Source organism: Myotis nattereri, assembly GCF_964212035.1.
Source record: "Myotis nattereri genome assembly, chromosome: 5".
NCBI lineage: Eukaryota > Metazoa > Chordata > Mammalia > Chiroptera > Vespertilionidae > Myotis > Myotis nattereri.
The window spans coordinates 56,921,880-56,936,667 of NC_138080.1; the positions used below are offsets into that span (position 1 = coordinate 56,921,880).

General features: G+C 41.0%; 1 protein-coding gene across 1 annotated transcript in view; it reads right to left on the reverse strand.

Moving 5' to 3' along the window:
* Positions 1-14,788, reverse strand: part of ARHGAP10 (Rho GTPase activating protein 10) — a 260,742-nt gene that overhangs the window by 143,015 nt on the left and 102,939 nt on the right. The window contains exons 6-8 of the mRNA XM_081092259.1: positions 8,391-8,501; positions 6,322-6,426; positions 180-309 (exon numbers count right to left, since the gene is read on the reverse strand). Coding sequence (XP_080948385.1) covers positions 180-309; positions 6,322-6,426; positions 8,391-8,501 — 346 coding nt within the window. The remainder of the gene's footprint in view (positions 1-179; positions 310-6,321; positions 6,427-8,390; positions 8,502-14,788) is intronic.

Genomic DNA, 14,788 nt, shown 5'->3' on the forward strand with positions numbered 1-14,788 from the left:
TGCTCACAGACCCTCCCTGAAGCAGGAATGTTCCCCCCCCCAAAAAAATGCAAATACACCTTCTAGATGGGAGGAGGCAAAGTGGTAGGAACGATTATTCCAAAGACACAGAGTCATTACAATAAGAAGTTTTAAAATAATTCCTAAGGAGTCATCCCTCCCTGTTGGCGGCCTCTTACTTTTCTCCTGCACATACAGGTAGCCTTCGGCCGTGAACTGGCTGGCTCGCTTGTGGTCCTTGGGATTCTGTCGGATTTTGTTCATAAGCTCTTCCACTTCCGACCTCGTTCCTTCAAAACGATTCCGAGTCTGAAATGGATAAAAAGCACAGACATGTTTTAAGTTCTCCCACGAGTTTGTTGTTATTTTTTTTTTCATGTATATTTCTACGTCTCTGGACAACTATAAGTAATTCATAGCATTTTTCTATAAGTTTCTCATATATCCAGCCTTTCCAGTGTGCCTCTTTGTTAAGAAAAGGGGACGGAGTGGTGGTAAAATAACAAATAGAGGCGTCAGAGTAACCAGAGATGACTTACTTGAGCAGCTGACCAACACCAAGAATAATTCTACTACTCAACATAAGAACGCCTGCGTCCACTTCTCACAATTCTGCTGAATCTTAGAATGTGTTACAGCGCAGGTCATAAAGCATCCGTCCCGGAAGTCTTTCCCTCACAACAGTCAACCTGACTCCTTGTCACGACGATACCAGCAACATGTCAAAGGGTCAGAATCTGAAAAGCTTCCTTCTTTTAAAGTTAAATATGAGCATCGTTTTTCCAGGTCAAGGTAACTGCACTTGAAAACGACATTTCTTCTAAGAAATGGGGGGGGGGGGGGGGACCTCACCTACAAATATTGTCTCCTAGAGCTGAGGAGACAAATCTCATTTCTGAAACCCAGTATCTGCCAAGCGGCGACACTAACAAAGCACAGGAAGGGGAGGTGACAGCATTTCCGAGGCGACTGTGAGGAGTCAGCACCAGCGGGTGCCTGGACCTCGCTCTCATCCACACTCAAAAGTAACTGTATTAAGACGAAAAACTGCTGATGTGACGCTGCGGAGGCGCGGAGATGAAAAATTACTATGGAAATTTCTCCTCTCTCCTCCCTGTAATGAAAGGGGTGACCAAGGGTCCGAAGAGCAGAAAAATGGAAGAAAGGTAGACATTTTTTAGGGGGATGGGGAGTCTGACAGAAGTGGTTGTAAAGGGGAAAACATGTCTGCAGAGAAATGCAATAGGGTGGTGAAGGCCTGGGGCGAGGCAAGAACCGATGAGGGGAGGGGGGACATCTGTAATACTCTCAACAATAAAGATAAATAAAAGAAAAACAAATAAAATAAAAGATCTGTGTATGTGTTAAAAGACCTTACAAGGCTGCAAAGCGGGTGGGGCTCGTGTGTTAATGGCCACTTCCCATTCTCCTGAATCCAGGGTTTCTTAACACTGACCACACGCTGGCTTTATTCGCCTTCTTTGTCACTTTGCTGAAATTTCTTACAACCCTCACTTCTTTCCATCTCTACGTTTTATACATATACATACATATATACACACACATATATATACCCACACACATATATATGTGCATACCATATATAGGTATGTACAGACGTGAACATATACACACTATTTACCTCCTATTTACCCAATACTCTCATTATTTATGCTCAAATTGTCCTGGATTTGACCTGTGCCTTTTGACATGCCCCCTAACCCTCTGAGCAATCCCATCCTTTCTGATCCAAGGAGCCCGGGTTCACCTCGTGCTGGCTCAGGCCTAAAATCAGCCATTTCCCCAACAGGGCCCTTGCTCCCCTTAGTGGAGGGTCGTATTTAGAAACCAAGATCTGGGCAGAGTCCACAACATCATAAAACCAAGAGAGGGACCAAAGGAAAAGGAACAACAAAGTAAAAAGACGGTAAGCCCGCCCCTCAGAAATAACCACGTTCGTATTTTTACGTGACCACTCCAATCTCTTTTTGTAAAAAACACAGTTTATTGTTTTGATGGTCTACTATTCTCACAGCACTGTGACAAAGACATTTCTGCATATTCTTACATTTTTTTAACCATTCTTCCTATCTCCTAGGGGGAAGGAGAATCCTAAAATTTCTCAAGTTGTGCCTTCCTCCAAGAATTCTATTCTACTCTCCTATCCCATATTTCCCAGGGGAAAGAGATCACAGAAATGTAAAGTTGATTTTATAAAATATGCTTTAAATTTTGATGAATTTTACCTTCTTCTGCATAATCTATTTCTTTTTTATTGTTATTAATCCTCACCCAAGGATATTTTTTTCCACTGGTTTTTAGAAAGAGTGGAAGGGGGGGGGGGGACTGAGAGAGAGAGAGAGAAAGAGAGAGAGAGAAAGAGAGACTTCGATTTGAGAGAGACACATCAATTGGTTGCCTCTTGAACATGCCCCGACCTGAGTGTGTGTGTGTGTGCAACCCAGGTATGCGCCCTTGACCAGGAATCAAACCCGAGAACCTTCAGTGTGAAAGCCAACACTCTAACCACTGAGCCACCAGCAAGGGATACATAATCTATTTTCTAAAAGCCATCTTGCTCTTTTTTGCTTTCCATTTATTACTCATGGAAAAATAGATATTCAATCTCTCTCTCAAAAAAAAAAATCTAAGCATTTTATAGAAAGTGAAACCGAATTAGGGGAAATAGGTTGTTTTGCCTTTTAAGTAACTTTTACCTTTTTCCTGATTATAAAATAGTATTGCTATTTTTATTACAGTAAAATACTAAAAAGTTGGCCAAAGTTATCTATGATGTCATATCACACAGGTAGCTAACTCTAAGATTTGGTTTTAACATGTGCATATATTTCCTTAAATACATAAATATACACAGCAAAGGAAATAACACACAGCTTGGATTTTTTTTCTCAGCAATATGTAGTTTTCCCTTCAATATGCTAAAAGCTGACATTAAGAAATGAAATGAATGGCCTAGATATGAGTAGGTCACAGCAGTGCTGAAGTATAGCAGATGAGATAAAATGGGTGATGTGTTTCAAGGTGCTGGTATGATGTTTCTATCTCTCTATCCCTCTCCCGTCCTCTCTATCTAAAAATCAATAAAAACATTATGAAGAAAAAGAATTAGCTAATAGCAAAAATGAACAGTCAAGAAGACACCTGGATCAGGTGTTCTCAAAACTGAAGGTGAAATGAAAAGCAGAGCCTCTCCCAGGAGCAGCTGCAGGAGTGGCCTCAGAAACAGCTGGGACAAAATGGAGAGGGGGAGGGGGAGCGGGAGGGGAAGGGAGAGATTAGAGAAGCAGGGTCATTCATTTACCGATGACAATCCTTAAGTTCCAAACCATACAGAAAAAGGTGGGTTTTTTTTTTTTGTTGTTTTTCAGTAAATTGTTCTTTGGCCACTTCTCTACAGGAAATGAATACTGTTACCAAATGTGTGCTAAAAGTTCTCAATATATTAAGGATATCGACTGGGTCATTTTGCAAACCATTTGAAATGACAGCTTGTCTTATAATATTTTACGACTGCACATTCACATTGAAATCCTTAATCTCTCAGAAGCTATTTCAGCATATGTAAGGCGACTATATCCCCTGTCCCCATAGGTGTGCTATAAAAGTACTTCCACGCCTAAGCAGGCGTTGCAAGGAGAGTTTCACTGAAGGCCCCAAAAGACACAGATTTGTCCCCACACCTCACCCCACACTTGACCAGTAGTATCCTGTCACACGGGGCCTGTCCTGGGAAGGTCATGCCCTTAGCTAAATGTCCTACTGTCCTGAAACACCCCATTTTGATAAGGGGCCCTGCCTTCCCATTTTACCCTAGCCCCACGATTATGGATCCAGTTCTACTTGAGGGTTCTCATCCAGGCCAGCCCTGCCACTGACAGATGAGGTCCAGACAGAAAAAGTGAATTTCTACAAGTTATATAGCCAGTTAGTGGAGGAGAAAAAACGAATCAGGATTATAATCTATTCTTCTAAGCTAACTATGTAATGTTCTTTTTATAACACTGTGTTCTCCCGTCTGGAGAAGTATTCTGAAAAATCACAGTATCATTAGTCTAAACATTCTACCGCCTACAGAGATCATTGTTTAAGTTAGGACTAACCTATACAGATACATTTTGATGGGGTCCAACCCCAGCAGGTCCAGGGGTCCCCAAAGGTGTGGACGGAGTCGGCGAAGAAGGAATGACACGGAGACAGCGTTCAGTTGATCAGCAGGCTAGCCAGGATCTCCAGCCAAGTTCTGGTCTGGATCTCCAGTGACGTTCTGATCAGGATCTCCAGCCAGGTTCTGTGTCCATGTTCTCTTGCTAGGTTCTCCAGCCAGGTTCTGTAGCCATGTTCCCTCGCTAGGTTCTCCAGCCAGGTTCTGTCCAGGTTCTCCAGCCAGGTTCAGTCACCAGGTTCTAGTCAGGTTCTCTTGCCAATTTCTGTAATCAGGTTCAGTCCAGGATCTTTTGCCATGTTCTCTCGCTAGGTTCTGTCTCTAGGTTCTGAGGCTAGTTTCTGTCCAGGATCTTTTGCCATGTTCTCTCGCTAGGTTCTGTCTCCAGTTTCTGCCCAGGATCTTTTGCCATGTTCTCTCCAGCGAAGTTCTTCTGTCTCTAGGTTCTGAGTAGGTTCTGTGTCTAGGTTCTGTGTGTAGGTTCTGTGTCCTGTTGTCTTGTTAAATCTGTATTTATACCAGTTGATTCCAATCCTATCAATCTCTATTCCAAAGGTTAGGGCGTTTCTTATCTCCATTCCAGGGAGTAAAGATTATGTAGCTTAAGCATGATTGTTCGTAGTTAAAGTGATTAATTTCCCACCTGGCACTTAGTTAAGAGGTTTTATTCCCTCCCTAACTTCAGGGGAAAATCCCTACCTGGGGAAACAACCTTTCTCAGAGAGGTGACCTTGGTTAAAACACATAGTGCCAAGAAGGTGAGCAAACATATTAAGAACAGTATGCCATATATGCCAAGTCCCTTGAAACAGCAAGGATGGACCGGCTCCCGGCAACATTTCATATTTTTAAAAACTCTATTACATAAAAGAATGCTAGGGGAAAGGGAACTTACTCTTTTAGGCATTTAATTCAGCTGAATGTTTAAACAATCTTCACACACACATTGACACAAATGACAAAACACAAGAGATTTCATTATCTACATTCCTAAGTGTGGGGAACTATACATGAAAAAAATAGAAACCAAATCTATACAAAAACTACTCATCCTCAATTTCTAAGACTTCAAGAAATGGAAAGCCAGGCAGCAAACATCACAGAGACTCCTACCCTTCAACATGTATGCCTCTGATTATGTGCTAGCAGTGTGTCCCAAAGCTCGCTCACCATGTTGCTAACAAGGCCTCAAATAACACTAAATAGAACCTGAATGGTTTGTCCATGAGGACACTTCCAAAATCGACTAAAGTATTGAGAGACTCAACATCTAACCACCTGATCGAAATCACACACACTGTACTGTTTAACAGATAAAGTTCTCCTAAATCTCTTTACCCAAGACCTACTGAAAGCATGTGCTTTCCAGGAAAATAACAAAGCAAACAGCCACTGTGAACCCAACATATTAGTGACGAGGCCTACAAGCCAGGAAAGAAGTTCCTCATGCGCCAGAAGTCCGCCTTGGAATAAAATCCAACTAACATATACAGGTCAGAGAGGAGCAACTTAGATCCTTATAACTGAAACGCCTGAACTCTACAGTGCAGTGCTCTTTGCGTTGTACACAGAGGGCTCTGGGCTGCATAACAAAGGTTATCCTCGGAACTACCCCACAGAGCGTGGGTGACTACAGTCAACACTGCCCTCAGATATATGTAAACGGTGGTAGGAGAGGAGATCCTAAAAGTTCTCATCACAAGGGAAAAAAATACTTTGGTAACTATTATGAGGTGACATCTTAACTAAACTTATCGTGGTAATCATTTTGCCATATATGTAAGCCAAGTATCTTCTACACCTTAAACTTACACAGTGCTGTCTGGAAATTACATCTCAATAAACCTGGAAAAAATAAAAATTAAAACATACTGGGTGACTTTTCAGAAAACAAGGGAAGAAAAATAAATTGCATGAAGTTTTAAAAAGAGCCACCAGGTGGCAGAATTCCCTGAGCCTCACCCAGTTAAGAGAGCAGTTTGTTACGCTCATTGACCAGAAGGTGGCAATGTAGCCTCAGTTTCTCAATACCAACAGATCAGGCTGGTCTTGGGTTTAAGATTTTGCGTGTAACAAATACAGATCAAAAGCACACATCTCTAACATCTTCTAATACCAGAAAGCTTTCATTTCCTTACATTCTGAATGTTGATCTGTAGTTCCATTTTGTAGTGATTGAAGTCTTTGGCAAGTTCATGGCCCTGATGATAGAAAGTAAACATTCCCTGAAAAAATGACAGCATCTAAGACAAAAAAGAAAGAGTCACATTAGCACCAAAAAACTCAGGAGGAAAAAAAAGAATTAAAACAGCCGAGTTATTTCCCCTTATCTCACTGTGATTCTAATGAAGTAAAATAATTAAAAGGAAATCACTCGAATTCAATTAAATCCAAAAGCATCTTACTTAATTTGCCCTTTAAAAAAAATTTGTGATTTTTTTCCCCTTAAATATCAAAGCCATGAGACAGTGTTTATAGTACAATGTGTAAGAGAAAAAGAACTCTACATCCATTTGTTCTTTTTAGTAGAGAAAATTGCTGTATTTATCATTGAAACGTTATCATTGTAGGTCAATAGAATCTATATAGAAAGTGAAGTCACAAAATCAAAGAGCTAAATGGCAGCCAGGGTAGTGCCACCTGTTTTGTCAACAAGGACTTTCAGTCACTGGGCAGAGAGGAGCAGTAATTAAGCCCCAGGTTTCCTACCAACTCTCCACCTGCCCCTCTCGATTAGAAGGCAGTTGCTTCTGCCCCACATGTGAGTAAATCTTAAGTGAGCAAAAGTGATTTGGGGTGAGAGTTGAGGAAATCTTGAAATCCATCTTCTTCAGAATGTCACGGAGTGAATAGTTAGGAACTTGGGACTCTGACCTCCATTGGCCAGGAGGGGTCAGTTCCCAACTTCAGCACCATTAGGAGGCCTTGGCCAAAGTACTGAAACAGACTCTACTTCAATCTGCTTATTTGCTAAGTGAGATTATAAACATATCTCCTCATTGAGTCATTCTGTGGAATAAAATTGCAGGAAAGGACTTAGAACACTGAGTTGAACGATGACTGAGCATTGCAAATGCTAAATAAATGTCCATTGTTATCTCAGATGAAAAGAAAGTTCTAAGAAAGAAAAATTTTCCTCTAATTTAGGTTAATTCTATTACTCCAACTGGACCATACCTCCCATGAATGCCAATTTTTCGTTAATCATTACTTGATTTTTTTTTGTTTCTCAAAATTATATACACAATGGATAAATTGTAAGGCATGTGAAGTTACACCAATGAAGCTGTTTAAAAAAAAATCAGATACAAAAACATCTACATTAAAATTAATACTGACAAATTCTAGTTTCTTGATTTTTTTGCTAAAACCCACAGTATGAAATACAGTTTACATTTTATTCAGAAAATAAATATATTCATGTGCATAACCTTTAATACACACAGAACTGAAGCTATTAGAATATCTATAATAATAAAAGCATAATATGCTAATTAGACCAGGCATCCTTCTGGATGACCTTCCAGATGAAGCCAGGGCTGCAAGGGAAGCCCAAGTCCCGGTTGCCTGCCGGTGGCCAGAGGGAAGCCGGTGCCGGCAGCCAGGGGAAGGAAGGCCTACTCTTGCACGAATTTTGTGCACCAGGCCTCTAGTATCTATATAAGCACAAACAAAAATCATGTGTTTCTAAAATAAATATAAAGCAATCTCAGAATAACACGAAATAGTTTCAAATGTTCCACACACTGGTTCTTAACTTAGGTTGGCATTAGTATTGGGACTTGTATTAGAAATAATCTGTTATCAATAAATGTTGAAAGTACCCAAGTTTGGACAGGTGTACTTGCTTTGGAAACAAACTTGAGTAGAGTGAGTATTATCCCTCTCACTCACATTCCAGTAGCATTTCTTTCACAGGGATGTTCATTAAAGGTGAACCTCCGCCTCATGGCAGGGTCCTGGAGACCACGCAGCAAAAGGAATGATACCCATCACATGCTGCTGTGCAGATGAGGCTAAGAACCACAGACTGATGTGTCAGTGATTCATTCCTTGACCTCACGGCTGTGTCCACCCTTTACAGTTTACGGTGCCCCGCCTCATAGGAGTGCACTACAGCCTCTAGAAACCATCAGTGAAAGCTAAAACAAAAAACATTTGCGTCACACCACAAAAACCCAGCAGAACCACCAGCTACAATACTCACAGGTTCCACGAATTCAAACTTCTTTCTTTCTTGGATTTCCTGCAGCTTACATACATATTCGAGAGACAGTTCGTAAAAGTGCTGCCGGTTTTGCTCCACTTGGACATCTGCCTACGTTAAAATAATTGAGGCTGGTCACATTAGAGGCAGCGAGGAGTGAAACTCTTGATCACAAGTCAGCAAAACGATAGCCACAGGCCACGTATGGCCCGCTGCCTGCTTTTTCTAAATGAAGCTATACTGAAACAGAGTTATGGCTGTTCCTTTATATACCACTGACGGCTACGTCCCTGCTACAACAGCCGAACTGAGTAGGTTGCAACAGGGACCGCATGGTCTACAAAAGCCTAAAATATTTACTAGCTGACTCTTTACAGAAACAGTTTCCGACCCTGGTCTATGTATTGACGTTGGCCCCAAAGGACTGAAGATGAAACAGTAAGGGTCTTCATGAAAAACCCAAACAACTGAAACCCAAGGCTGAACCACACACACAGAAGTCTGAGGCCGGCCAGGGAAAGAGGTTGGGGAAACGCCAGTCACCTCAGCACCCACGAGGGAAGGCAGCAGGTGAGGAAGTCGCACTCATGCCACCATATCAAGAGCCGGCTCTCAGATGGATCAGGCTGGGAAGCCCATGCCTGGTCAGTCCTGCTCCTGAATCCTCACAGTGCCTCGTCCCCAGGGAAGGGCCAGGCACCCGATGGTCAGGCACCGCTCTTAAAAGGAAGGTCCCAGGGTACTCAGTCTAAGCAGAAAGGAATTGGAAGAGGAGCGCAGTTCCACGGAGGAACAGCAGAGAAAGAACTCCGGAACCATTCTTACAAGCCAACGTGTAATATAGTCCCGAATTTGGCTAATTATAATTTTAAAATTATTCATCCAGACATTTTTCCAAAAAGATATGCAAAGCATATACTCATGAGTACATAAGACAGTCAAATTAAGAGAGGCAGAGCCCAGCCAGTGTGGCTCAGTGGTTGAGCACCCAGGGAACCAACAGGTCCCCATTTGGTCAGGGCACATGCCGGGTTGCAGGCTTGATCCCCAGTGGGGGCGTGCAGGAGGCAGCCGATCATCTATGTTTCTATCTATCCCTCTCCCTTCCTCTCTCTCTAAAATCAATAAAAACATATTTTTTTAAAACAAGATAGAGAAAATAGAATGGAGCTTGCCAGGGGTTTGGGGGTGGAGAGAATGGGGAGTTAGTATGGAAAGAGTACAGAATGTTAATTTGGGAAGATCAAAAAGTTCTGAACATGGATGGTGATGGTTGCCTATATGAATAAACTTCATGTACACTTGAAAATAGTTAAAATCATAAATTTTAATTTTTGTCTATTTTACCCTAACAATGTTTTCTTAATTTTGAGGAGAAAAAAAATTAACATATAACTTTTTCCTGTCAAATGATTTTTAAGCAAAATAATGTTAAGATACAAAAAGTATAACTAAGCCCAAATGAGAATTTCTACCTCACACTCATCAGAATCATGATATTTTTATATCTCTAATTAAACTAGAGTTTGCTAGATCCATCACCAGCAGTTAACAGGCACAACTCCCAGCAAAAACAACGTAATTTTGTTGAGTATTTAACCAAATAAAGATATGAGACGCTATGAATAAATTCTTCATGTTTCTGTTACTGGAAAATGTACTTCAAAAAATTACACCAGGGTCAGATTTACCAAGTTTGTTTTTTTACGTTTTTGCTGATTCTCTCTCCCAGCTGTTCATGATACTGGAATCATCCTAGCATTGCCAGTCAAATGCTATCCATGCCCCTCTAATGGTCTGATTATTCATTAATCAAATTAATGAATCAAATTAATGAATAACCAAAACATTAACCCAGGATTAAATCACCAGTATCCCTGATATTGTCAGTAGCCCATCATTTACAACAACGCCATGGACACCCATGTATACCTTGCAGCACTCTCCTTGGCCTGACTCAAGTCTAAAAGGCAATCACTACATGTGGTGCAATAATAACTATATTTGGTCTGTGTCTCAGATTCCTAGCACAACGCTCCTAAAACCCATGAAATTTCCTGAGTGACGGGAGTGTCTTTGACCATACCCAGCAGCCCCTTGAGAGCACACCAGAGATTATGCTAATGAGGGCATGAGAGGGGGCCCTAGACAGTGATGGAAAGACCCAGTGATCAGGGGGGTGACACTTTCATACCCGCCCACCACCTCTGGGACAGGAAAGGGGATGGGGAGGGGGACATTACAGATTAAGCTCCATAAAACTCTTACATAGGAACTGATGAGCTTCCATGCTGGTGAAAGCACCCAGGTGCCCAGAGAGTGGCACACCCCAGTTTCATGGGGACAGAAACTTCTGCATTCGGGACCCCCTTCCAGATCTCGCCTACGTATGTCTTGATCTGGCTATTCATCTGCATCCTTTCCATTATCCTTTATGATAAACTGGCAAACTAGAGTAAATGATTCCCTGAGTTCTGTGAGCCACTCCAGCAAATTAACTGTAGGAAAACTCTTAATGAGTGGAGAGTATTTGAAAAAGTATTTGAAGGAGTGAGGCCTGTGGATCTGGGTTAGAAACATACCAGGCAGGAAGGAGACCAAATGCAAAGGCCCTGTGCATAGAATCCACCTGTCCCAGTCCAGCCGGAGCCTGGCAGTCATGTGGGTGTGAGCACAGGTGGGGTGGGAGGGAGCTGCGGGAAGGGTTTGGAGAAGAGGAACCATATGAAGGTTCACTCAGCTTGTCCTACAGAAAATAAACTGTAGGAATACATTGGTGCAATCAGGAGGACCAACGGAGAGGATTCTGCAGAAATCTGCTGAGAGATGCCAGCAGCTGGGCCAGGATGATTCTGAGTATATTCCGCAAGTAAAGAAGGCAGAGGCTGGCAGGCGGGGTGTGGATGTAAGCGAGAAGGCCAAGGACGACTCTAAAGACTTTGTCTAAGCAATGTTTAGAATGAGATACGCAATTCGATAGTGAAGTGGAAACGGAAATTAACTCGGGGCATGAAAAGCCCTTCAGGACACCAGAAAGCAGAGATAAGGGGAGAAGAGAGGCAGCATAAAGGAACCTATGAAAACAACAGCTGTCACTTCCAAATTGGCGGGGGGGGGGGGGGGGGTGGTGTGGTTTTCTATATAACATGGAACAAAGTAGAGAATGAGGGGAGCCCTACCTGCCTAATACAGAATTGTAGTTCGGATTAAGTGATATAAAAGCACTTTTCCAAACTGTCAAATGCCATCCAAATGTCAGTCAAAGGTATTAAAGAGACAAAAGGAAGTGTGACATGTGGGTAAGGTCAAAATGAACACACACAATTTGCAACTACATTCTGCTGTTTAAAAATAACCCAGGTTTGTACTAGAGTTAATGTTGCTAGTGTCTTTTTTATGCTACTTCAGTAAAGTGTATTTTGTAGTGGTAAATTATGTCAGGATTCCTTATGTGTTTAAAAATGAACAAATGTCATGGATTGGTAGAATCAACATCATTAAAATGTCCATACTACCCAAAGCAATCTATAAATTCAACGCACTTCCCATTAAAATACCAACGGCATACTTCAGAGATCTAGAACGAACTCTCCAAAAATTCATCTGGAATAAAAAAAGACCCCGAATAGCTGCAGCAATCCTGAAAAAGAACAAAGTAGGTGGGATCTCAATACCAGATATCAAGTTGTATTACAAAGCCACTGTTCTCAAAACTGCCTGGTACTGGCACAAGAATAGGCATATAGATCAATGGAATAGAATAGAGAGCCCAGAAATCGGCCCGAACCAATATGCTCAATTAATATTTGACAAAGGAGGCAAGAACATACAATGGAGCCAAGATAGTCTCTTCAATAAATGGTGTTGGGAAAATTGGACAGATATATGCAAGAAAATGAAACTAGACCACCAACTTACACCATACACAAAGATAAACTCAAAATGGATAAAGGACTTAAATGTACGACAGGAAACCATAAAAATTCTAGAAGAATCCAAAGGCAACAAAATCTCAGACATATGCCGAAGCAATTTCTTCACTGACACAGCTCCTAGGGCACTTGAAACTAAAGAGAAAATAAACAAATGGGACTTCATCAAAATAAAAAGCTTCTGCACAGCAAAAGAAACCATCAACAAAACAACAAGAAAACCCACTGTGTGGGAAAACATATTTGCCAATGTCATATCTGATAAGGGCCTAATCTCCAAAATTTATAGGGAACTCATACAACTCAACAAAAGGAAGATAAACAATCCAATCAAAAAGTGGGCAAAGGACCTAAATAGACACCTTTCAAAAGAGGACATTCAGAAAGCCAAGAGACATATGAAAACATGCTCAAAGTCACTAATCATCCGAGAGATGCAAATCAAAACAACAATGAGGTATCATCTCACACCTGTCAGACTGGCTATCATCAACAAATCAACAAACGACAAGTGCTGGAGAGGATGTGGAGAAAAAGGATCACTTGTGCACTGCTGGTGGGAATGCAGACTGGTGCAGCCACTATGGAAGACAGTATGGAGTTTCCTTAAAAAACTGAAAATGGAACTCCCATTTGACCCTGTGATCCCACTTCTAGGATTATATCCCAAGAAACCAGAAACACGAATCAGAAAGGATATATGCACCCCTATGTTCATAGCAGCACAATTCACCATAGCTAAGATCTGGAAACAGCCTAAGTGCCCATCAGTAGATGAATGGATTAGAAAACTGTGGTACATCTACACGATGGAATACTATGCTGCTGTAAAAAGAAAGGAACTCTTACCATTTGCAACGTCATGGATGGAACTGGAGAGCATTATGCTAAGTGAAATAAGCCAGTCAATGAAGGAAAAATACCACATGATCTCACTCATTCATGGATAATAGAGACCATTATAAACTTTTGAACAATAATAGATACAGAGGCAGAGCTGCCTCAAACAGATTGTCAAACTGCAGCGGGAAGGCCGGGGAGGGTTGGGGGGCAGGAGGTAGGGGGGTAAGAGATCAACTAAAGGACTTGTATGCATGCATATAAGCATAACCAATGGACATAAGACACTGGGGGATAGGGGAGGCTAGGGGACTGTCTAGGGCGGGGTGATAAAATGGACACATATGTAATACCCTTTGTAATACTTAAAGCAATAAAAAAAAAAAAAAAAAAAAAAAAAAAAAAAAAATAAATAAATAAATTTTCAAACAATGAAAAAAAAAAAAAAAAAAAAAAAAAAAAAAAAAAAAAAAACATAAAAATGAACAAATGAAAAAAAAAATCACACTTTTATAGGATGAGTCAAGAGCCTAACAGCTGCACACAGCATTATTTTCAAGGAAAGCGTATGTTCCAAAATGAAAACCACTGAGTTTGCATTCAAGTGTGTGTGAGAGAGAAAAAAGTGGCCGGAAATTTAGAAAAGAGAAAGAGAAAATGAGAGATAAGATATAAATTCCTTTCTCCTTACGTACAACTCCCTCAAAAAACAAAAAACAATGAGTCTATTAACAAAAGGAAAACAGATGTTCTCTATCTAATGAAATGGAACCTCCTGAATCTTCAGCATTAAATAAGATTAACGCTGCCTTCACATAAGAGCAAAATGGCCTGTGAGCTTGTTAAATTTAATTCATTTCTTCAAGAAATCTTGAGCCCTGACCGGTTTGGCTCAGTGGATAGAACAACAGCCTGCGGACTCAAGGGTCCCAGGCACGATTCCGGTCAAGGGCATGTACCTTGATTTCGGGCACATCCCCAGTGGAGAGTGTGCAGGAGGCAGCTGATCGATGTTTCTCTCTCCTCGATGTTTCTAACTCTCTATCCCTCTCCCTTCCTCTCTGTGAAAAATCAATAAAATATATTTTTAAAAAAATAAATCTTGAAAGCCATTCAATAACTCAATTCCTGAAAATAACAATTGTTCTTCAGCAATGCTCTTTAAAACTGTTCCTGTGAATATATACTGAGAACCAAAGATTGTGATATTATGAATCCACACTGAATTGATCACTGTAAGATGTATTAGTTATTCTGTGTCTTGTTCCACAAAAACTCTTTTTCCTTCATTCAGGGAAGTACATATTCATTTTTTTCCATCTCTAATATCCTACATGGAAAGTTTTTAAGTTACATGCACCAAAAGATTGATAGATTTCCCAGCAGGGGGCGTACAGGAGGCAGCCGATCTACCTTTCCCTCACATGGATGTCTTTCTTGCTCTCTCTCTCTCTCTCTCTCTCTCTCTCTCTCTCTGTTTCTCTCTCTCCCCCTCTCCCTCCTGCTCCCTCCTTCTTTCTCTAAAATCAATACAAAATATAAAAATATATTTTTTAAGGTTTTTAAAATAAAAACACCTTTTAAAAAAAGCTATACAAATCATATATGGTGACGGAAGGATGCTTG